The sequence below is a fragment of the Bos mutus genome, chromosome 11 (assembly GCF_027580195.1).
Source record: "Bos mutus isolate GX-2022 chromosome 11, NWIPB_WYAK_1.1, whole genome shotgun sequence".
In the NCBI taxonomy this organism is placed as follows: domain Eukaryota; kingdom Metazoa; phylum Chordata; class Mammalia; order Artiodactyla; family Bovidae; genus Bos; species Bos mutus.
Window position 1 is genome coordinate 87096740 of NC_091627.1, and position 26001 is coordinate 87122740.

The 26001-nt window shown below is 40.1% G+C and overlaps 1 protein-coding gene across 2 annotated transcripts in view; it reads left to right on the top strand.

Annotated features, from left to right (window-relative positions):
- Positions 1-2887: 2887 nt before the first annotated feature.
- Positions 2888-26001, top strand: part of STRN (striatin) — a 108086-nt gene continuing 84972 nt past the window's right edge. Inside the window, exon 1 of one of the 2 annotated variants that reach the window (XM_070379736.1) lies at positions 2888-3281. In XM_070379736.1, the coding sequence (XP_070235837.1) occupies positions 3048-3281 (234 nt within the window). In that variant the 5' untranslated portion in view covers positions 2888-3047. The remainder of the gene's footprint in view (positions 3282-26001) is intronic. The other variant, XM_005901910.3, reaches the window with a different exon arrangement.

Below are 26001 nucleotides of genomic sequence, written 5' to 3' on the forward strand. Positions count from 1 at the left end.
TCTTTTTCTCACCAAACTGCTCTGGCTAGCACCTCCAACACTATGTAAAATAAAAGTAGCAACAGTGATCATCCTTGTCTCGTTCCTGATCTTAGAGGAATGCTTTTAACTTTCCACTATTAGTATGATCTTAGCTGTGGGTTTGTCATAAGCGGCTTTTATTATGTTGAGGTACACTCCCTCAATACCTGCTTTGTTGAGAGCTTTTATCATAAATGGATCATATATTTTATCAAATGCTTTTTCTGCATCTATTGAGATGATCATAGTTTTTATCCTTCATTTTGTCAATGTGATGTACCCACTTGATCACTGTAAATGATGCTTTTTAATGTATTATTGACCTTGATTTGCTAACATTTGTTGAGGAGTATTTGTACCTATGTTCATCAGGGATACTGGCCCATAATTTTCTTTTTTTGTGTGGCATTCTTGTCTGGGTTTGGCATCAGAATAATGCTAGCCTCATAAAATGAGTTTGGAAGAGTTCCTACCTCTTCAGTTTTTTGGAAGAGTTTGAGAAGGATTGGTATTAATTCTTTTTTGTGTATTTGGTGGAATTCACCAGTGAAGTGCGACTTCCAGTGCAGGGGCTACAGGTTCTATCCCCGGTTGGGGAACTAAGATCCCACATGCTGTGTGGCCTGGCAAAAGAAAAAACCAAAAACCAAACAAAAAACTTCAGGGAAGTTTTCTGGTCCTGGACTTTTATTAGGTTTTTTGATCACTGATTCACTCTCCTTACTATTAAGAGTAATTGCTTGTTTCAAATTTTCTGTTTCATCCTGATTCAGCCTTAATACCTTGTATGTTTTAGGAAAGTGTTCATTTCTTCTAGGTTGTACAACTTGTTGACACATAATTGTTTCATTTCTGATTTTATTGAGTCTTCTCTTCTTGGTGAATCTAGCTAAAGGTGTTATGGATTCTTAAACAGCTAGCATTAAATGTAATCAAAACCAATACAATATTGTAAAGTTAAAAAATAAAATAAAATTTTAAAAAATGTAATCATGTTTTATAGTATGTTATAAATTTATTTAAAGGAATTGTCAGACATGTCTTTTATTAGGGGGAAAAGCTTTTAACATTCAAAACCTGTAAGATTACTTAAATCCTGCAGATGAAAAAATATGCCATTGTTCCATTACTGTCCCCTTGATAACTCTGATAGATCTGAGAAGTAAGAGAAGAGGCGGCCTGTTAATGGAAAGATTAGAGAACTAGCCATCAAGAATTCTGGTTTCTAGTTCTGACTGTGCCACTCACACAAAGCTTCACTGTGAACAAGTTCAACTTCTTTGGACTCAGTTTCCTAAACTGTAAAATGAAAGGATTGGGCAGTATCTCAAAAGACACAGCTAAAACAACTTACGACCCAGGGAATTTGGCCAGGCTTGGATCAAACTTTTATTCCAATAAAGGATGAATTCATAAAACAGAAACATTCTGTAACTGGAAGAAGAGAGCTAGCCATCTATTTGCTACCAGCGCAGATACAATGTGTTTCCTGTCCTTTCCACAAGTAGCAATGGGAAGAGGGGGAGGGGAGCACAGGAACAGGATGTCCTTCCCAGACTTGTCACTCACCAGCCTGTATCTTTACATTTTCTCATGGCCATAAGGTCTGTTATCCCAGAACTCCATCCCACAAAAGAACTACAAATGACTTGCTAAGGGGACAAAATAAGTGCTTAATCTTCATTTGTTAATATTTTTTTCAGGTGCCTTCCTTTCATTATCATTTAGTAGTGTGAATTTATAGTGACATAATTTCAAGGACTTGAGAGAAGGGTAACAGTTAGACACACTTGAAACGACTTCGGTGTGTCTTTCGTAGGGTAACAATAACGCCAGTTTGCAAGTGAACCATGGAAGAAACCGCGAACCGGACAAGTAAGTGAAAAGGGAGAAGCGTCTGAATACCTAAGATAGCTCTAGGGCGGAGAAAGGGACTTTGTTCTTTCAGGTAGTTTCAGGCACTGTGAGAATTCATTGTACATTTCTCTTTTCTCTCTTTGCCAGTCTCTTTGATGACGGTAATTGTGTCATTTATCTTTATATTCCCAGTGATAGCACTTAAGAGTCAAACACTGAAATGAGTATAAACTGCTCGGGAATGAGGAAAAATGAGATCGAAATGACAGAGCCTTGGATATCCGAAACTTTTCACAGGATTTGCTGCAAGATTAACTACAAAGGGTAAAGGACTTCAGCGGAGTAGTGTTTCAAATGAGGTATCAACAAAACAGAATTTGGAAGCAGCAGGAAGTTGCTGTGTAGAGTTCTGTGGAGAGATGATCAGAGTTCCTTCTCCCTGAGAACTGGTCAGGCAACAGGTTTGATTGAACCCTAAGAGAAAAAGAAAGGCAGGAAAGACAGCCGTACGGAAATGGACAGAACCGAGCCGTGTCTAGGGTCAGAGAATCACCGAAGTCTGAGCAGAAGGGGTCTGAGAGTGGTGGCTGGAGAACCCCGGTCCCGGGGTTGGACTGGCGAAGCTTGCTTTGAGCTTGTTTCTTATCAGAACTATCAGGAAGCTCCAAAAGATGTGCAGCTCGGGCTAACATTTCAACGCGCTAACTTCCGTCTGTGTGCGTGTGTGTGTGTGCAACAGCGAGCGCCACCCAAGAACTTCCGCGTGCGAGGGAGACCAGAGCACCGCCCACGGGTGCCCAGCCCCTTCAGTGAGGAAACCCGCGCATTCCGCCAGGGGGCGGCCCCCACCGCCGCGGGAAGGGGCGGGGCTGTAGGCGGGGCCGCGCTCGCGCCCCGTCCGAACGCAGCCCCACAGGCCGCCCGCGCCGCGCTCGTCGGCGCCCCGCCCCGCGACTACATTTCCCAGCAAGCCCCAGGCCTCCCGCGCGCCGCAGTTGACCCATTTCCCGGCCCGTCCCGGGCTCGGCCGGCCCCCGCGCCCAGGCGGCTGCTCCCTGCTGACTGGGGTGTGGGCGGGGAGCGGCGGAGGGAGGAGGAGGCGCTGCTGCCCGCCGCCGTTGCCTCCGCTCCTGGGCGCCTGGGCAGCTTCCCCGGTTCCTGCGGCCGCCATGGACGAGCAAGCGGGTCCCGGTGTCTTCTTCAGCAACAACCACCCGGCCGCCGGTGGTGCCAAGGGTCTCGGGCCTCTGGCGGAGGCTGCCGCGGCCGGCGACGGGGTGGCTGCGGCGGGGGCGGCCCGAGCCCAGTACAGCCTCCCGGGGATCCTGCACTTCCTGCAGCATGAGTGGGCCCGCTTCGAGGTCGAGAGAGCCCAGTGGGAAGTGGAGCGGGCGGAGCTGCAGGTAAAGACCCTCCCGGCCTGGCCCTCTTCATCCCGCCTCTTCGCTCCCTTCCGCCCCGCCCCAGACCCTTCCCCCTCCCCTGCTTAGCCGTCGCTCGTCCCCTCCTCCTTTGCTCCTGCCCATCCCACCCCGAACCTCGTCCCCCTCCTCCCTTCGCCTTTGCCTGTCGCAGACCCCACTTCCTCGACCCGGGTTCTCTCTCTCGCCCCTGATACGTTGTTTACCTTCCTCGCACCTCTTCATCTGCTCCTTTCCACTCTTAACTCTCAGGTTCATTTCAACTCTTTTGCCATTCCACGTCTTAGGTGTTCCCTTCAGTTTACTAATTGGGCTTACAGTAGTTTTGCGAGATAAGCAATCATCCCCTGTCCTGGGGAGTCCCATCCTGAGTCTAGAGATGGTCCCCGTAAAAGGTGTTGACAGTTGGCGCCTCTCTGTAAGGAAGGTGATCAAAGAAGACAACCAGAAATTGTGTCCGTGAGGCCTTGACTTTAAGCAAGAAGCTGCTGTTGGGCCAGAGTGTTACTAGGAGTATGAGCTCGCTTTTTTAAAATGTAAATGTTTCTTCTTTTCCTTCTCCCTCGCCCCCTCCGGCGTTTCTCTTAGGTATTTCAGATTCCTGGATTTTGAATGAAGGACCTAGATGAGCACTGCCAGATGATGGTTCAGAGATGATTTCCTCTTCTCAGAATCTAAAACTTCCCACGGGTTAATTTTCTGTTCAGGGTTTTGTGAGATTGACTTGTACTTTAACAGGAAACTAAAAGGAGCTTTAAAGTTGGTTACATTTCCTTGCATAATTTGCAAGATAAAGTGTATCCAGGGAGGAACTACTGTGGGCTCTTAGAAGGCTGAGAGTGAGACTGGTACTTTGCAGGCAGTTCTGAATTGGTAAGTAGGTTTCAGTGGCTGTTCTTAAAACTTCCAAGGCATTCACCAATTTCACAAAGAACTTAGAAAACTCTGAGTGTCTGTGCCTTTCTGTTTACTGGCTAATCCTGTATGCTTGTGAAGTCTGAGTATAGTTTTGGTTGGTGAAATACTTGAAGTTAAAATACTACCCACTGTGCCACTGTTTTTGGTAGCATGTATTTTCTTTGGCACTTAAAAAAAGAAAAGAAATAGAATCGTGTTAAATGGAATCGTGTGATGGACCAGACTGCTTTGGTGGAGTGGAAGTGGTTGTGGAAAGAGCAAGTAGAAAGGGTTATGATACAGACTGTGTTTGCTGCCAGCTCTGTGACCTTGAGGAAATCCTTTAACAAACTCTTCTGAACTTCGGTTTCATCCTATATTCAGCATCTTTATTAAGTGGTAACACTGTGCCTGTAGACTTGGGGGTTAACCAAACTGACAAAGTCTCTGTCCTCATAGAGCTTATGTTTTAGTTGGGAGGCAGTAAATGAAGCTATATAGTATGCTGATCCATAGTGGTAACTGCTCTGGGAAAAATACACCAGGATACAAGAGTAAAATGTGATCGTGCTCAGTCGTGTCTGAGTCTTTGCAACCCCATGGACTGTAGCCCACCAGGCTCCTCTCTGTCCATGGGATTTTTCCAGGCAGGAATAATGAAGTGGATTGCCATTTCCTCCTCCAGGGGATCTTCCCCACCCAGGGATCAAACTCCAGTCTCCTGAGTCTGCGTTGGCAGGGAGATGCTTTACCACTTAGCCACCTGGGAAAAGCCCCTTAGAGTATGATGGGGCAGCTGTTTTAGATGGAGTGGTCAGGGAAGGCCTCTGAGAAGTTGAATGAAGTGAGGGTGTGATCTATAGTTTCTGAGATTCTGCTTATTTATACAGTTACATGTTTATATTCTTTGGCAACTTTTTCATTGGTACCGTTTTGTTACCTAGTCTGTTGATATTTGTAATTTTTCTCATAATGAACCAGAAATGCATTCCATAACTGAGTTTGTGGATTTCAGACTTCAAGGAAGTATTAAAGGCAGGCTTTAACTTTAACCATTGTACAATTGTGGATAATGATTTTTGTATGTAGCTGCTTAAATTTTTGGAGAAGGAAATGGCAACCCACTCCAGTGTTCTTGCCCGGAGAATCCCAGGGACAGGGGAGCCTGGTGGGCTGCTGTCTTTGGGGTCACACAGAGTCAGACACGACTGAAGCGACTTAGCAGCAGCAGCAGCAGCTTAAATTTTAACTTCTTATCCAGTTTAGGGAATGTAAGATAAGTCACACTAATTTGTTCAAAAACAAACAAAACAGTTCTTACCTTTCTACCTGGGAAGTCTGAAAATTTCGAACCTATCTTAACTTCTCTCCCTCCACCCCCATATTTAACTTTTAATTTCTCTGTAGCTGTAGTTGCTCTTTAGTTGTGCCCTCTCTCCTCCAGCCCCCCAGAATATATACACACATACACACACTACTTAATTGGGTTATTTATGGCAAATGTTAAACTTTGGGTAGATTTCCTATTGGTGCTCATCATATTAAGAATACTACATGTTCACGCACTCTTTTGGTTTGAGCTCCAGTTAAAATTATGCATCCTTCGAAAATGTGCCGTGACTTTTAAACAGAACAAGTATATTCTGTTGGAAGGAGAGAATTTGTAGGAATCTGTGTTTTTTGATTCTCTTATTAGCGTAATTGAAAATATATTTTAAAAATCCTCTGTTTACATCAGAATCATTAAATTTGATTATATTCTTTTATTTTTCTTTTGCCTTTGGAATTTTTCTAGAAAAACAGTAGGAAATAAGAATTGAATGAATGATGATAATGAAATGTGTATTAGTTGGTATCCTCCTTTTGTTTTTATATCTTTGCCTAAGTCAGACTAATACCAGACTCAACAGAAATACCTTTAAGATTAGGTCTAATTGTCCCTTGAGGAACCTGTCAGTCCTGCTCTTTCAAGTTGCCAGGGCCAGCTGTAAAAGGCAATCCAAGTTCTCATCTTCGTGGCCTGCCTACATGACTTCCTCCCTCCTTCAGATCTGGGGAGTAAGGAACTGGCTACCTTGTGCCAAAAATTTACTGGTCCTTTTTTGCCCCTTTGCCCGTGTTGATTAATATAAAATTCTCTTTTTAGTTGTGGAAATCCCCCTCTTGCCTCACCACCACCACCATTCATATGTAATTCATGGGAAAAGAATGGTCAACATTACTACTGAGCTTTGTATTTGTGAAAGAAATTGGAGATAGAATATGAATCTAATATTTGAGAGAATTTTCTGTGTATGACACATTATGTTAGATGATCTCAAAGACACATGCAGTCTAGTTGGAGTGATAGAACAAACAAAATACAGTAGAATCAGAATTTATCATTTTGGGGGTTTAACTTTTCTTAGAATAGTATAAGAGAGGAGAGCTAGCGGTTAATGAGGAGAAGAGCAGGAAGAAAGAACTAATGAGGTAATGAGAATCCAAGACTCAGTATTTGAAAATTACTGATTTCTGGGAAAGAAGCATGTAAGTAAAAAATAGTAATTATTGTGTCTAGATTTTGACCACATAAGATAGGTTGTATCTTATTTTGGCCACATAAGATAGGTTGTATGTGGTAGGGGAGGTTCTGCTGTCTACCTGGAAGTGCTGAATTGCATGAAAAAGGTGATACGATTGAGTATTAGGGCATGTGGTGTGGAGGCTCTGCGTGTGTCCTCAGTTGCTCAGTCATGTCTGACTCTTTGCGACCTCATGGACTGCAGCCTGCCAGGCCTCCCTGTCCATCACCAACTCCCGGAGCTTGCGCAAACTCATGTCCATTGAGCCGGTGATGCCATCCAGCCATCTCATCCTCTGTTGTCCCATTCTCCTCCTGCCTTCAATCTTTCCCAGCCATCAGGGTCTTTTCCAGTGAGTCAGTTCTTTCCATCAGGTGGCCAAATAAATAAATGAATACATTCATAAAATGTTTGATGGTAGTAAGTGCCATGATAAAGTAGGATAAGGAGAATATGGAGTGCTTGAGAGGGTAGAGTGAGGAAGAAAGGCTTTACTGTTAAGGTGCTATTTAAGCAAAGACCTGAAAGGGTGAAATCTGAGGAAAGAATATTCTAATCAGGGGAACAGTAAGGGGAAGGGTAAATATGCTCGGAATGTTCAAGGAGTAATTAGGCAAGTGTGGCTGGAGTGCAGGAGGAGAATGGAAGAAATGATGTCAGAGGTATTGGGCCTTTCTCATTGTAAGGACTATAGTTCTATGTCAGCAAGATGGGCAGCTGTGGAAATGTTTGAACAGAATAGTGACACCATCTTTCAGTGGAACCCTTTGCAAGGATCCAGGATAGACTGGGAGGGGAGACAGATCAGAAAGTCTAGTTAGAGGCTATTTTCATCCTCTAAGCCAGAGATGAACTAGAGTGATAGTGACCAGATAACATACTCACAAGTGACACATACTTAAAATATAATAGATTCAGAATACATTTTTGAAGGTAGGGCTAGCAAGATGTGTCGAAGGATAGGAAGTGAGATCTGAGGAAAAGGGGATTAAAGTTTGACTCAGCTTCATAGACTATTGTGAAGGTTTACTGAGCATTTAAATGGACAAAATAAACTCTTAAAACCTCACTTTATTTTTTGTTATTATAAGTGTTATTTACAATTACAATGAAAGACAACATGGCACAGACCTGGATTTAAATCTTTGCTTTAAGCTTTCTATTTTCTTTCATGCTAAATATGTTTACCATAATTCTGACCTTTCAGAAACTTAGTGTCCTCATGTGTTAAGGTGAGGCTGATAAACTACCTGATGAGAATTAAATGAGATATTTAAAAATACCTAGTAGAAATCTAGTACATAACATAAAGTGCTGAGTAAATGAATGGTAGCAAGTGTGTGATGTTAAGTTTGTACTCTTATGTATCTCCTTGTCCCAGAAAAGCAGAATCTTCAGTTGTAACTCTTCTAAGGCTAGAGCAAGTAAGTGCCATCCTGGGACCATGCAGTCTAGTACTTTGGGTCTGATGATGGCGCTTGGACATTTAAGGAAGAGTGAATTATGGCCTTCAGTGTCAGCCTCAAAATACTGATTGCATACTTGAAATGTACTTGCTTTTCTTAGTAATCCACTGTGTGTCTGTTGTTTTGGAACTTACCTAAATTTTTCTGAATATGTTTGTCTTAACCTTACATGACTTCTTGGATAACAAATTGTATACATTTACCAACCACGCTATAAAACTAATCTTTGATATCATTTGTCCCTTTAACCACTTCCTTTAAACTTGGACCCAGGTGAACTCTATTGTGGTATGGTATAATTTTGTAAACAGGTTCATTTTTCATTCTATTTATATTATTGATAACTTTATAATCTTTATATTTTGGAAAGATTACAGAGGTTTTACTCCTTTGAAACATAGCTTACTATTTGTCACTTTAGTTCAGTGTGTTTCAACTTTAGGTGAAATCTTAGAAACTTTAAAAAATACTCATTTCCTGACCTGTACGCCCCAGACCATTTAAATCAGAATCTTAAGAATCAGGGTCCATGGCTTTAGTACTCTTTTGAGTTTCCTAGTGGTTTCCAAGGTTTGAGAGCCACTGCTTTAGTTGTCCTTTTCTGTTTTTATGTATGTTGTTTTTGTTCAGTCACTAAGTTGTTCAGACTCCATGGACTGCAGCATGCCAGGCCTCCCTGTCCCTTACTATCTCCTGGAGTTTGCCCAAGTTTGTGTTTATGTTTGTAGTTTGGTGATTTCAACACTTGTGTTGATGTTCCAGATACAAATGGCTTTTTATAGAATTTAGGGTGTAATTTTTGTTATGTTTCTATTATTCTTTTTGATGACATGTAGCATTTTATATATAGTTTGAATCACCTCTCTGTGAATAACTGATATAGTAGCTGGCATGGGACTTCCTTCATAGCTCAGTTGGTAAAAAGAATCTGACTGCAATGCAGGAGACCTGGGTTCAATTCCTGGGTCGGGAAGATCCCCTGGAAAAGGGAATGGCAACCCACTCCAGTATTCTTGCCTGGAGAATCCCATGGACAGTGGAATCTGGCAGGCTACAGTGATATAGTAATCTTTCAGCTGGCATGAACTTTGGAAGCTATCACCTACAACCGTCTTTTACAGGTAAAGTGAGGCCCAGAGAGGGGTTACATGACGAAGAATGAAATACATTTCAAACAAGCTCTGTCACTTAAATCTCCAGGTACCTTTATGGTTATTTTTTTTTTTAACTTTTTAAAAACATCTTTGTTGGTCCTTACAACCTTCGAAGGTAGAGTCACACTAATGTGACTTACCATTTTCCTTTTTATTTTGAAGCAATAGACATAGCAAATAGATGGGGAAAGAGTGGAAACAGTGGCAGACTTTATTTTTTAGGGCTCCCAAATCACTGCAGATGGTGACTGAAGCCATGAAATTAAAAGACGCTTACTCCTTGGAAGGAAAGTTATGACCAACCTAGACAGCATATTAAAAAGCAGAGACATTACTTTGCCAACAAAGGTCCATCTAGTCAAGGCTATGGTTTTTCCAGTAGTCATGTATGGATATGAGAGTTGGACTACAAAGAAAGCTGAGTGCTGAAGAATTGATGCTTTTGAACTGTGGTGTTGGAGAAGACTCTTGAGAGTCCCTTGGACTGCAAGGAGATACAACTAGTCCATCCTAAAGGAGATCAGTCCTGAGTGTTCATTGGAAGGACTGATGTTGAAGCTGAAACTCCAATAGATTTGGCCACCTGATGCGAAGAGCTGACTCATTTGAAAAGACCCTGATGCTGGGAAAGATTGAAGGCGGGAGGAGAAGGGGACGACAGAGGATGAGATGGTTGGATGGCTATACCGACTCAATGGACATGAATTTGAGTAAATTCCGGGAGTTGGTGATGGACAGGGAGGCCTGGCGTGCTGTGGTCCATGGAGCTGCAAAGTGTCAGACACGACCGAGTGACTGATCTGAACTGAGCTGAATAGACATGGAGATTTTACTATGTTCTATATATCTTCACAACCCAGATAATCACGATGGTGTGATCACTGACCTAGAGCCAGACATCCTGGAATGTGAAGTCAAGTGGGCCTTAGAAAGCATCACTACGAACAAAGCTAGTGGAGGTGATAGAATTCCAGTTGAGCTATTCCAAATCCTGAAAGATGATGCTGTGAAAGTGCTGCAGTCAATATGCCAGCAAATTTGGAAAACTCAGCAGTGGCCACAGGATTGGAAAAGGTCCATTTTCATTCCAATCCCAAAGAAAGGCAATGCCAAAGAATGCTCAAACTACCGCACAATTGCACTCATCTCACACGCTAGTAAAGTCATGCTCAAAATTCTCCAAGCCAGGCTTCAGCGATATGTGAACCATGAACTTCCTGATGTTCAAGCTGGTTTTAGAAAAGGCAGAGGAACCAGAGATCAAATTGCCAACATCTGCCGGATCATGGAAAAAGCAAGAGAGTTCCAGAAAAACATCTATTTCTGCTGTATTGACTATGCCAAAGCCTTTGACTGTGTGGATCACAATAAACTGTGGAAAATTCTGAAAGAGATGGGAATACCAGACCACCTGATCTGTCTCTTGAGAAATTTGTATGCAGGTCTGGAAGCAACAGTTAGAACTGGACATGGAACAACAGACTGGTTCCAAATAGGAAAAAGAGTACGTCAAGGCTGTATATTGTCACCCTGTTTATTTAACTTATATGCAGAGTACATCATGAGAAACACTGGAGTGGAAGAAGCACAAGCTGGAATCAAGATTGCCGGGAGAAATATCAATAACCTCAGATATCAGATGACACCACCCTTATGGCAGAAAGTGAAGAGGAACTCAAAAGCCTCTTGATGAAAGTGAAAGTGGAGAGTGAAAAAGTTGGCTTAAAGCTCAACATTCAGAAAATGAAGATCATGGCATCCTGTCCCATCACTTCATGGGAAATAGATGGGGAAACAGTGGAAACAGTGTCAGACTTTATTTTTCTGGGCTCCAAAATCACTACAGATGGTGACTGCAGCCATGAAATTAAAAGACGCTTACTCCTTGGAAGGAAAGTTATGACCAACCTAGATAGCATATTCAAAAGCAGAGACATTACTTAGCCAACAAAGGTCCGTCTAGTCAAGGCTATGGTTTTTCCCATGGTCATGTATGGATGTGAGAGTTGGACTGTGAAGAAAGCTGAGTGCCGAAGAATTGATGCTTTTGAACTGTGGTGTTGGAGAAGACTCTTGAGAGTCCCTTGGACTACAAGGAGATCCAACCAGTCCATTCTGAAGGAGATCAGCCCTGGGATTTCTTTGGAAGGAATGATGCTAAAGCTGAAACTCCAGTACTTTGGCCACCTCATGCGAAGAGTTGACTCATTGGAAAAGACTCTGATGCTGGGAGGGATTGGGGGCAAGAGGAGAAGGGGACGCCAGAGGATGAGATGGCTGGATGGCATCACTGACTCGATGGACTTGAGTCTGAGTGAACTCCGGGAGTTGGTGATGGACAGGGAGGCCTGGCGTGCTGCGATTCATGGGGTCGCAAAGAGTCGGACACGACTGAGCGACTGATCTGATCTGATATATTGTTTTTTTTTTTAATTTATTTTTGATATATTGTTTTCAAGCTTATTTTATTAGCTACATTTAAGATTCCCTGTTGACTTTGGTGTTCTGAAATTTCATAATGTATCAGAATATAGATTTTATTTTATTTGGGACTTTGTTAAGCTTGAGTCTCTAATTTGACATCTTATTAGTTCTGCAAAATTCTCTGTCATTATTTTTTTAGATTTCTCCTCTGTCTTATCATCTTTTCCATTTGGGTCTCTGATTACATGTCTCTCAGCTTTCTTTATCTGCTTTAGATTTTCCATATTTTTATCACTACATGCATTGTTCTGGATAGTTTATTCTGATTTATTATCCAGTCCATTGTGCATATGTGCTAAGTCACTTCAGTCATGTCTGACTCTTTGCGACCCTATGTACTGTAGACCAGGCTCCCTCTAAAGTTGAAGCTACTTTTTTAAGGTTATCCAGTGGGTTTGTAATTTTGGTTATTGTTGAAGTTTAGTTTTGGTTCCATTTATAAGTCTTCTGCAAGAATCTGCCTGCATTTCGGGAGACCCAGGTTCAATCCCTGGGTCAAGAAGATCCCCTGGAGAACGGAATGGCTACCCACTCCAGTATTCTTGCTGGAGAATTCCATGGACAGAGGAGCCTCTGGTGGGCTATAGTCCATGAAGTTGCAAAGAGTCGAACACTACTGAGTAACTAACACACAGCTGCTGCGTCTCTTAGTAGTTTCCTGTTCCCTGCAGATATTTTTGAGGTTGCCCTTTATTCTTTAAACCGAATAAGTACGGTTATTTCAAAGTTGATGTCTCTCTGCTTCGTATATGTGAGATCTGGTAGGGCCCTTTCTGTGGTCAGTTGCTTTTGCCAGTTCCTGCTCATGATGACTTGTTTCTTTGTATGCTTAGATATCTGTGTGCTGCTCACTGTCCTTGAGAAAGTATAAGACTAATCCGGTCTCAGATAAAGGTATCTCCTACAGAAAGTTTTTGCCTTTGTTTCTGCAGGCATTATATAGACTGAACCACTTTGAAATAAATTCCTTGCTTGGAGTTTTAGACCACCCAAGTAGTTGACACATATTTTGGTTGTGAAGTTTTGAGTGCCAATATACTTCTGCCTCAGGCTTCTCTCGTGGCTCAGATGGTAAAGAATCAGCCTGCAGTGCAGGAGATCCAGGTTTGATCCCTGAGTTGGGAATATCCCCTGGAGAAGGGAATGAATGGTAACCCACTCCAGTATTCTTGCCTGGAGAATTCCATGGACAAAGGAGTCTGGCAGCCTATGGTCCATGGGGTTGCAAAGAGTCGGACACAACTGAGCAACTATCACATCTATCACTTCTGTGTCACCTTTGCCTTGAGAGTATAAACCCTTCAGGGTCTTAGGTAAATATATGTGCCTATTATGAAGCTGTTTACCTCAGACTGGGACTTGAATCCACGTGGCTGGGACTTGAACACAGCTAAAACCATGGTACCTGGTTTTAGGACCTAATGAAGCTCAGGTTTTTGATGTCTCATCACAGAAAGAATTCAGTGAGAGACAAAGTGATAGGTAAGAAGTGGATTTATTCAGATTCAGAGAGAAGCACACCCCACAGACAGAGTGTGGGCCCTCGCAGAGGGTGAATGGGGCTGTGAGATGTGGCATGGTTAGTTTTTATAGACTGGGTAATTTCATATGCTAATGAGTAGGGGGTTATTCCAGCTACTTTTGGGAGGGGGTGGAGATCTCCAGGAATTGGACCACCACCCACTCCTTGGTCTTTTGACAGTCTTTGGAACTGTCATGGCGCCTTTGGATGTGTCATTTAGCTGATTGAGGATCAAGGTCTAATCCGAGTTGACTTGTTTCCCCTCTTGGACCCATCTGATTCTGATCGGTTTATGTTGTGTCCCTGGGCTGTGTCATTCTTTCAAAAGTTGTGCCCTGCCCCTTTCCCTTTTGTTACAGTTAAGACTTTGTATGCTGGATGGTTCTGGTCTTTACATTTTGTCTTTTGGATTCTGCAGAGCTGTCCAAACTATAGCTCAAATTTGTTCTGATTGGTCAGCACCCAGGGAAAAATGGCTTTTGTTCCCTTACCTCACTGGGTTCCCATTTTCCCTTCAGTTTTGGTCAAATAATTCCTTACTTTCTTACCAGCTTTGCTTATGGTGATTCTGGAAATATTTTATCTAGGAGAGCTGTTCCATGACATCATTACTAGCACTAAATTCTCATATGTTACTTTCTAAAACTGACAGATAAAAAATGGCCTTAATAATTATTTGTAGAGAAATATCACTGATAGTACTTCTTTATCAGGAGATGTGCCCATTTAGCCCTAAATATTACTTATTAACTAAATCTACTTTTCTTTGTATTGGGGGGAAGGATACTTACTTCCTCAAACTTTGGTAATTTAAGCAGAATTTAAAGCAAACCCCTTTGCTAATCAGCCTTTGAAAGATGTTTGAAAACCCATGAAATTGGGACTGGTTTCCCTTTGTCAGCCTACTGTGTGCTTGATGTCAGCTACACTTTTTTTATATATACTTTTGATGGAGTTTCTTGGTTTGGTCAACATTTTGATAAAGTAGTCTATTGACCATCATAATTTGGCAGTGGGAAATATGTGCCTTTTAGTCAGACAGCTCCATAACTTCTGGTTTAAATTTTTCCAGACCTTGTTTTTATTCTTTTACTTTTATTTTTAAAATTTTTATTTATTTATTTTTTTTGGCCACATGGTTTTTGGGATCTTAATTACCCAACCAGGGATTGAACCCTGGTCCTCGGCAATGAAAGTGCAGAGTCTTAACCACTGGACCACCAGAGAATTCTTTGGACCTCATTTTTATTAGTAAATTATAGATAATATACCCACCAAGCAGAGTAGTTGTGTGGTTTTAAAAAGATAAAATATGCAAAGTATATGACCAATAGGTGTCCAATAAGTGGTTTCCTCTTCTTGGTTGAAATTTCTGTGGATAGAATGCATTTGATTGCATTGTTTAAATCATATTTTAGAAGCCAAGAACTAGTTTAAGTGATCCATTTGGCATAGTAACTGCTTACATTCTCTTTGCCCTGTTAGTAAGTGATTTAGGGACAATAAATTGATGGTAGATGAAATACGATGCAGCCAGAGATGGTAGTAGCAGGTGGTAATAACTTATAGGCATTGCAGACTAGAGATACAACAGAGAAAATTGTAGTTTGGGAGAGAAACCTGAGGCAGGAAAGAGAAGTTGGGAAGCTGGTACAAAAGGATAGATAAAGGCTCAGAGGGGTTGAGGTGGGTATAGGCAGATAGGAGTCACAGACTTGAGCACACACATTCACCTGTTTTTAATTCCTAATGGATGTATTTTCTGTAGTCTTCATTTTAGCACTTAACTATTGTAGAACTTTAAGGCTGACCAGGATAGACAACTAATAATATTTTAACCTGCAAGGGACCTTAGAACGTATATAGTCTCATACTTTGTTCCATCTTTTAGAGCCTGTGAAACTGAAAGTCACTCAGTCGTGTCCGACTCTTTGCGACCCTATGGACTGTACAGTCCATGGAATTCTCCAGGCCAGAATGCTGCAGTGGGTAGCCTTTCCCTTCTCTAGGGGATCTTCCCAACCCAGGGATCGAACCCAGGTCTCTCACATTGCAGGCGGATTCTTTACTAGCTGAGCCAGAAGGGAAGCCCTGTGGAGCGAGAGGGAGGAAGTAAATAGAGCATTCTGTGAGTTCGTGTATATTTAGTTTAGAACTCAGGAGTCCCAGTACTCAAGCTGAGCCATTGTTCTCCATACCTCATTGTCTCCTTTTATTGATCCCTCTCCCTGAATAACTGCTTCTGATCTGAAGTAGACAAATGAATTATAATATTTACCTGATTAAGTATGCTTTGAATAGCTGTCATAATTTAAAGAAAATTATCATTTATTTCAATCTTTTCTTCAGGTAGTATAATGTAATGAAACAATTATATTGTAAGGGGTTCAGGAAAAGTCTTTAACAGTTTGTGTTCCTCGAATATGTTTAATAATGTATCACTGTATTTTCTTTTTAATATTTTTATTTATTTTTGTGTAGCAAATGTTGAAATACTGTGTTTATTTCTCTTTAAAAAATGCAAATTTGGATATTTTGCAGCTTGCTGTGAGAATAGCCTAATTAAGTTCTATGTATATATATTTATTAATGTAGTTTGTGTTTATTGATCATATATCATTTTTTGTGTAGTGCTTTACTTATTAGGTTATTCTTAGCTCATCTACTTTACATATGCTATATTTGAACAGAATAATATGTCAATCATGTATTTGCTCTTGTGCAGTAAAGTATTTGAGGAAATAAAAATCACTTTCTTTGGCAAACTTAAATGCTGATTAACGTTTATTATAAAAACACCCTATCTGAACAAGATGATGGATACTAGAAAATACTGATAGGTACGAGGCAAAATTTGTCATAGTGTTGGTTAGCAGTAGTATGGCAAAAGGAGAAATGAGTAGGTATTTTGTTTTGGAGATAAGATAGGGAGAAAAATAAGGGAGTAGAAGCCCTAGAATTCAGGTGAGCTTTGGGAAATATTGAATAAGGTTGGGTGGAATCGGTATTTTGGGTGTGGTGAATAGATTCTCGGGTAACTCCATTAGGGATCCAAAGAAAGCGCCAGGGGCGGGGGGGAGGGGGAGGGATGTTTCATTACCTCACACACATGTTTTATTAGCACTCATTTACATGTGACGGAAGTTGGATCCAATACCAGCATATCTAGTTAGGAGAAATAAACATGATGTCAAATTCCTAAAGGATGATACCAGTTTCACCTGATGGAAAATTACAGCCCAGTCTGGGACTTGTTCTCAATTTTTTTGTTTATACTTTCTAAATGAGAAAGTTAAGCAGTGAGCTAAGGAGCCGGAATTACAGGCACAAATAAAACCTGCTCCTGAGGAATGTGGATTCATATGCTAAAAGGAGGGAGCAGAAGGAGGCTGGGGACCTGGGTCAACTCCCTTACTGAACTGGAAAGAGTAGTCAGTCAGGGAGGAAGGTGCCCTGGTCCCAGTAATAGAACCCAGCACTGTATCTGCTCTTTGCTCTCTTTCTTTTCTTTACTCTCCAAAAATAATAATAGTTTTATTTATTGAGCACTTGCCCTATGCCAGGTACAGCGTTAAACACTTTACATGTATAATTTTTATTAACCTTTGCAAAACTACCTGTGTAGATATTCATAATCATTCCGTAATTCATAGATGGTGAATTAACAACCCTGGTGGCTCAGTGGTACAGAATCTGCCTGCCAGTGCAGGAGACCCAGGAAACACGGTTTGGATCCCTGGGTTGGGAAGATGCCTTGGAGAAGGAAATGGCAACCCACTCCAGTATTCTTGCCTGGGAAATCCAATGGACAGAGGGAGCCTGGCTGGCTACATTCCTTAGGATTGCGAGAGAGTCATACATGACCTAGTGGCTAAAGGACAACAGTTCACAGATGAGAAGAGAGGTGAAATAAGGAATAACTTTGCCATAAGGAAAGTTTGAGTGATGAGCCTGGGCATGGTAAGTAGAAAGAAATACAAACATAACGGTCATTTGTCCGTGTAAACAAGCGCACTGACCCTTCACTATTGTGTTTTAAAATGCTGATTGGAGTGCTGTGTTGTCAATCTTGAATAAGCTACAATTATAATGTATTAATGATTTCTGATTTTAGGGTTTTTTTGGCCTTTTGGCATGTGAGATCTTGGTTCCCTGACCAGGGATTGAACCTGTGCCCCCAGCAGGGAAAGTGCAGAGTCTCAATCACTGGACTGCCAGGGAAATCCATGGTTTTCTTTGAGTAAAGCACACTGAGTGCAAAACCATAGATTTTAAATGATTTTTTCCCCAGTCTTTGACAGTTCATCCAAATCTAATTGGACAAAACCTGGTGTTTTTTAGTAGGTTTCCTTTGTCTTGTCTTTCTGAAGCATTCAGTGTAGTCTTTCTCTTCATGCCTATATTTTGTTGGTTTATATGATACTTAATTGAATTACCTGATCAAAGTACCAAGTGGAACCGACATCAGCAGGTTTGGGAGAAAATCCAGTTGGCTCTTGGTTGACCAACATGTATGAGTAAACTACAGACAACACCATACTTTAGCTTTGAACGTTTAGTATACCTTAGGCTTTGGGCAGTGTTTCACAAGGTTACTGGAGAATACTGCTTAATCCATAGGGTTGGTTGAGAGAGGATTAGTGGTGAAAACTTTGCTCTGTCTTGATTATACCACATATCTCATACTTTGCATATTTGTTTCCTCACTAGATTGTGAGTCACCTTAAGGGTGTTCTTATTTCCCTAAGTTCAGCAGAATGACTTGCACATAGCAGTTGCTTAATATATGGTTCTTAAATGAACGACTCATGTATTAGGTTACATTGTTATTTGAATATGTATTAAATAAATTTATCTATATATATGTGTGTGTGTGTGTGTATATATATATATATATATATATGTATATGTATATGTATATGTATATCTTGTCTCCCAACTAAATTGTGTCCTTAAGGGCAAGTCTTGTGTCCTACACTTCTTTGATATGCACAGTGTTTGTCATTGTAATGTACTAAGGTTATCCTTTACTGTTTGTAAAGCACTGGTTCCAGGACCATTCCCCCTGCCTCCTCCCCTCTCCATGGGTAGCAAAGTCCGAAGATGCTCATATAATATGGCATAGTATAGTCAGCCCTCTGTATCCACTGCTTCTGCATCTTTATGTTGGTATATAGAGGAACAGTGTATCTGTCTCTTGCTTCTTGCTATGAGTTCCACTGGAAAGAGCCTTTTAGAGCAAGTTAGGTCTGTACTGGAGAAGGAAATGGCAACCCACTCCAGTGTTCTTGCCTGGAGAATCCCAGGGACGGGGGAGCCTGGTGGGCTGCCGTCTATGGGGTCGCACAGAGTCGGACACGACTGAAGTGACTTAGCAGCAGTAGCAGCAGCAGGTCTGTGTTCAGAGCATTGCCTGAGCCCTGCCATGTAATTCTGACAGAGCTTATTTCAGGGATGTTACTGGCCTCATAATAGCAGCCTGATGATAGCTGCAGCAAATGGTGCTAGAGTTTTAGTTGTTTTGCTTATAGATTTGTTTTCTTTTCTGTTTGTGTGTTAAACTCTGACTGGCATATACCAAGTGTCTTTGGCATCATGTCCTAAGAAGTCTTTACAATCATCAGGGTAATGTAACAATTTTTTTTTTAAGCCCATACCTTAACATTTTATGTACACTTCTTATTCCTTCTAAGTAGATAACAAATCAAGTATTTCTCCTGTGAAGGTAAATCTTATTTTAAGTAAAATATCTAGTCATCTTTGCTTTGCATTCTACTTTTTATTTATAGTTGCATTACCAATGTGTTATGATTGCAGACGTTTTTGAACTCTGCTTCTTTAATAAAATAGAAATGCTTCAGTTATCTAGAATGTAGCACAAAAGGTTTTGATTTCCTTATCACTAAACATGTTTCTTTCCTTCAAAAAATAAACTTCTTAGATTCTTATAGCTAACCAGCTAAGTGAGAATGAGCACAGAAAGACTGAAATATGAAATTACCAAGGTTGCCAATATCTCATAGAAAATTTGTTGTTGTGAATTGAAAAAAAAAAGTGTGCTTTTGCTTTCAAGACTTTGGGTTGAAACCTTAGGTACTTATTGAATACTTGGCATTCCTCCTAGGCACTGTGGAGAACAGGCAGATACGGGTTCAGCTCAGTCGCTCAGTCGTGTCTGACTCTTTGCGACCCCATGGACTGCAGCACGCCAGGCCTCCCTGTCCGTCACCAACTTGTGGAGTTCACTCAAACTAATGTCCATTGAGTTGGTGATGCCATCTGGCCATCTCATCCTCTGTCGTCTCTTTCTCCTCCTGCCCTCCATCTTTCCCAGCATCAGGGACTTTTAAATGATTCAGTTCTTTGCATCAGGTGGCCAAAGTATTGGAGTTTCAACTTCAGCATCAGTCCTTCCAATGAATATTCAGGACTGATTGCAGCTCACATGGAGCTTATAAGCAATGATTCTTAATTTCAGGTAGACCTAAGTCCATTATACGTATGATAATATTCTTGCTAGCGCCATTTCATGTTTTCCCATTAAAAACCAACCAACCACTAGTAACAAAAGAAACCCCTTTCTCAGCTCTTATTCATTAATATGGTCATCCTATCCCTTATTCACTTTGATGTTTCTGTATAGGCCACATCTACTCTCTTCAGTTTTATACTAATCTCAGCTCTCTCTCTCTCTCTCAGCTTCTTTGTTCTCTTTCTCTTTTTGGATTATTCCTTTCTCAATCTCTTGTGATCTTCTGTTCTCTGGTCAGATCATTGTTGCCCAGATTATACTTTTTTTTTTCCCCAGTAGTTACACATTAAGCCCTCTCACTCCAGTTGATTCCTTTTATTTAATTATATCTCTAGTTAAGCCTGGTACTTTTCATAGTTAAAAGTCTTCATGTCTGCTGCTGCTGCTGCTAAGTCTCTTCAGTCACGTTCGACTCTGTGCGACCCCATAGACAGCAGCCCATTAGGCTCCTCTGTCCCTGGGATTCTCCAGGCAAGAATACTGGAGTGGGTTGCCATTTCCTTCTCCAATGCATGAAAGTAAAAAGTGAAAGTGAAATCGCTCAGTCGTGTCCGACTCTTAGCGACCCCATGGACTGCAACCTACCAGGCTCCTCCATCCATGGATTTTCCAGGCAAGAGTACTGGAGTGGGGTGCCATTGCCTTCTCCGTCTTCATGTCTAATTTCTTGCTCATCTCTTTACCTGGGTGACCTATCACTCAGTCATCCTCCTCCTCCCAGACTGAGTCAACCTTCTTCTCTGTATCCAAACTCTGCTTTACATTGTCTAAAAATCTAGATTCACCTTTCATTGAATGTTTCACTCTTGTCTTCACTTTCCTAGCACACATCTGATTTCATAAATCCTGTGTAATGTTTTAAATCTATGTAAAATCATTTAATTCCTGATACTGTACTGTTGTTACCCTGGTTCAGACCTCCATCACCTCACCACCTCATGTTTGGGTGACTGCAGTAAGGGACCTTCTTAATAAATATTATACCTCTGGTCTCTCCTTTGACCAAGGCATTCTACATAGTATTGCTTCTGGCTTCTAAAAATATTGGTTTGTTGGAGACATTCTCTTTTATTTTTCATTTTTGTGTGTAGTACATTTCAGATCTCTCCATTATCTCTCCATTAGGCTATTTATATTTCCTATCCATTTGATCTTTTTCAACCAAAATAGTGTACTCTTGCTTTGCACATAAGCCATATCTCTTATTTTCTTTGTCTCTCTCTTTTAAAAATCATTACTCAAAAAGGTTTGCATTCTGGAATGTCTTTCCAGCACCTCATGGTTTGTGTTACTCTTTCAGATTTATGTGTTCTTTATTCAGATTTAGCTTAAGCTCCATTTCCAATATGAAGAGTGTTTAGAGAATATTTTTAGTACAGCTAATCCTTGAACAACACGAGTTTGAATTGTGCAGGTCTACGTAAACGCAGATTTTTTTCTGTAGTCAATACTACAGTATTTCACCATCCAAAGTTCGCTGAATCCGCTGCTGTGGAACCATGGATATGCAGGAACTACCACGGTGGAGGGCCAGCTATACAAGGATTTTTGGCCGCCTAAAGGGTAGATGCCCCTAACCTCCTGTTGTTTCAGGGTCAGCTGTAGTTGCTTTATCGTTTGGCACTTAGGCTGTGTTACCTTGTACTCTACTTTTTATGAACCCGTTCACTTAATTGAATAGGTATTTATTGGATATCTGCTATGTGCAAGTGACCATTCTGGACCTTGGGGATATAGAAACCAATAGCGGAGCCAGTCCTTTCCATCTTGGAGCTTCAGCAACTGCCTCTGTACCCTATTAAAAAATTTTTTTTTTCCCTAGCACCTTTTCACAGTACATGTTAATAATGATGATGTTAAAATTGAGTTCAAATTTGCAAGGAACCCCTGGCCTAATACTGCAGCTCCCTCTTTCCTTCCTGCTACCTCTGCCTTACTGCTGACCAAGATCCACTGGTAACTTCAGAGGAGAGGATGATTGATCTGTAGGATGAGGATGTCTGTTGGGAGGTGGCTATTGTCATGGATTCAGTAATAAATTTAAAAAATTAGCCAAAGTAATACTGCCTAGGAAGATATTAGCTCAACTGTATACTGTCAGTCTCCCATGAAAAAGAAGACAGTACATAGAACGCAAGCAAAAAGAAAATCTTTTTTAAAAATACTAGTCTTGGGATCAGTACTTATTCAGTTGTGTTTTTCATACACATCATCTTTGGTTCTGTAGAATCACAGGATGTTAAACTCTTTCATTTTATAGTTGAGGGTACTGAGGCTCCGAGAAGTTCAATAACTTTAATAAGATCACATAGGTTAGTGAGAGAACCAGGAGTAGGAATTTCCCAAATGACATCAAAGAACACTGAATTTTTGTATAATACAGTTCAGTAATTGATATGTATAGTTATGGCCCTGAGTTATCAAGAAAAATTAAGTGATGTTCACTGACTTTTTTGAAAAGTGAAAGCAGGAATTCATGGATCTTTTTGATTCAATATACTTCAAGGCTTAAATGATTCAATTTATATCCATTATTTTTTATATATGTTTTATGAATCTTTACTGTTTTTCCTACTTTGTGTTCCCTTTGTTTTCCTTTTAGACTGAGTAAAAATTTTTATTTTTGATATTTTGACCTAATTTTTTATATTAGTTTTTTTTTTTAAATCAGGAAGTGAGTGTGTTATGATGATTGAAAGTCAGGTAGTTACTGATAAAAGCTTTTTAAAATAAAACTTGACTTACCTAATTAAGGAATCTGTTAACATTGATTTTTTTGACAATGTTTTTGTAAATTTGCCATAACATGAATTAGAGATTTAGAGCATAAAATTACTAGAAACCACTGATTTTTCTACAAAAAGAAACAACTTTAGTCCTTGTTTAGAATTCAGAGTTAAATTTAGAGTTTCTTTTTAGAAACTCTAAATTTCTTTTTAGAAACTCTAAATTTTATATTTATCAGTTTTAAAGAAAACCAGAGCTGGACGGTGGTTAAGATGGTAAAAGCAGATTTTAATCAGGAACCATTACAGTAGAAGGAAAGAGAGCTTTTAATATGAAACTGGGCTCAATCCCAAATACAACAAGGTAAGGTTGTAATAGAACGCCAATGAGGAGGGTATGTGGGTGTGTGGTGGGTGGAGGGGGTTGATGGAGACAAAGCATCAAGGATAAGAGGATGATTGTTATTCAGTTGCTAATTTGTGTCCAACTCCACCATCCCATGGACTGCAGCACTCCAGGCTTCCCTGTCCTTCACTATCTCCCAGAGTTTGCTCAAACTCATGTCCATTGAGTCGATGATGCCATCCAACCATCTCATCCTGTGTCGCCCCCTTCTCCTCCTGGCTTCAATCCTTCTCAGCATCAGGGTCTTTTCCGATGAATTGGCTCTTCATATCAGGTGGCCACAGTATTGGATTTTCAGCATCCGTCCTCCAATGAATATTCAAGGTTGATTTCCTTTAGGATTGACTAGTTGGATTTCCTTGCAGTCCAGGGGATTCTCAAGAGTCTTCTCCAGCACCACAATTCAAAAGCATCAATTCTTTGATGCTCAGCCTTCTTTATGGTCCAACTCTCACATCCATACATGACTACTGGAAAAACCATATCTTTGACTAGATGGATTTTTGTCAGGAAAGTAATGTCTCTGCTTTTTAATATGCTGTCTAGGTTTGTCATAGCTTTTCTTCCAAGGAGCAAGTGTCTTTTAATTTCATTGCTACAGTCATTGTCCTCAGTGATTTTGAAGCCCAGGAAAATAAAATCTGTCACTGCTTCCATTTTTTCCCCTTCCATTTTCCATGAAGTAATGGGACCGGATGGCATGATCTTTGTTTTTTGAATGCTGAGTTTTAAGCCAGTTTTTTCACTCTCCTCTTTAGTTCCTCTTCACTTTCTGCCATTAGGGTGATATCATCTGCATATTTGAGATTGTTGATATTTCTCCTGGCAATGTTAATTCCAGCTTGATTCATCCAGCCCAGCATTTTGCATGATGTACTCTACATATGTTAAATAAACAGGGTGACAGCCTTGTTGTACTCCTTTCCCAATTTTGAACCAGTCAGTTGTTCATGTAAGGTTCTAACTGTTGCTTCTTGACCCAAACATCAAGGATAAGGGATTCTTACTAAACTGACCTGACAGGATTCTTGCTGAGGGCAGGCTAGGGTGATCAGATATCACTCGAGGGATAGTGGGGATGAGGAATTTGATCGATATTGAGGATGATCAGATATTGAAGGTGGCTGGAGAAGGAAATGGCAACCTGCTCCAATATTCTTGCCTGGAAAGTCCATTGGACAGAGGAGCTTGGCGGGCTACAGTCCATGAGGTCTCGAAGAGTTGGAGATGACTGAGTGACTAAGCATGCACACACACACACATTTTCAGATATTAAAGGTAGAAGATTCTTGCTAAACTGCCTTAGTAAAATTCTTGCTAAAATTGAATGATATAAAGATGGTCATGGAAATCCAAAGATTGGGTCTTAAAGAAAAAAGAACTCAGAGAAGGCTGACTAAAGTTTTGTCAAGAAGAGAATCTTTGTCAGAAGAAATGATTTATATAGAATAAGAATAATTGTATATACAAACCACAAGATATATACAAAAAATAGATTTGTATTTTTTGTATAACTCGCTCTCCCCAGTTCTTGGCCATAATCTGTTTAGATGTAAATTCTGGTATCAATTTAGTGTGTATCCTCCCCGAATTTTAGTGTATACACATATAAACATACACAGTTTTTTTTTTTTAATTGAACTTGTATTTGCCTTGACAATAATTGCATCTTTACATTTTAAGTTTTTCCAGTTAAGATTTCTCTCTTTCCTTAAGTAGAGACATCTTATACTTAAATACTTAGGAGTAAATTTAAGAATTTATAGGTTTTATTACTTTTGTGAGTGGGATTTTTCCACATTACTTTCCAACAGGTTATTTCCAGTATTTGGGAAAGCTGTGCTTTTGTGTGCGAAGTCATCTAGTTACCTTGCAGAAATACTTATTCTTTCTAATGTTTAGTTACTTTAGGTAGAAAAGCCAAGTGTAAATATTTCGTGTTTATTCCTTCTTTGTTTAGAATTGGCTATCAATCCCAGAACTTCATATTATGATAGTCATACTTACTGGAGGGTCTCCTTTTGTTCTTAAAAAAAAAAAAAAGTTGTATGGAAATTGTGTAACTATTAAGTGTGATATTTGTTAATGGTTTCTAAAAACTACTATCTAGCATGTTAAGGAAGTTTCTTCTAAGTTTTCCAGGAGTTATTAACAGAAATAGATAATGAATTTTGTTAATTTTTTTTGATCTCCTAAAATAATATGTTATTTTTTTCCCTCATTTATCTTGCTAATGGCATAAATGTGGTTGTGGAGCGATTTTCTTTTGATACACTGATGTATTTGATTTGATTATATTTTATTTAGGATTTAGGATTTTTGCTTCAGTATTCTTAAAGTCATTGTTTTTGTTAATCTGAAGTCAGGTGAGAGGATTGAAATCTCCTGTTTTTCAGTCTGTGGCACATTATCATCTTGGTCTGCACACAGCCCCTCTCTTCTTTAATTTACTTATGCATTTTTGTCTTGTTTCCTCTCATATTGTCCTTCCAGATTTTTATATATCTTTGTAAAATATTTTTGTTTTTCCTATGCATGTATTTTTTTATTTACAAAAACTAAATTGTATAATTTTCACTTTTTAACAAGGCTCATCTGTGATATTTTCTGAATATTAAGACCATTACTTTTAGCTATTTGTGAATTTCTTTCACATATTAATGGGTAGAGAAATTGCTGGTTTGTAGGGTATATATAAACTTAAGTAATTTGCTGATTGGTTTCTAGAGTGATTACTCTTGTCTTTATTTCCACTAGCAGTGCATAATTGCACAGTGCTGTTTACACTTGGCATATTCTAGAGTTCTAATTTTTGCTAGTCTGATAAATGTGAAGCTGTATCTCCTATTTAAATTAATTTGAATTTTTCTGGTTATCACTGAGATGAAGCATCTCTTCCTAAATTTGTTAGCCTTTTGGGTTTCCTCTACTCTGATGTGCTTGTTTATATC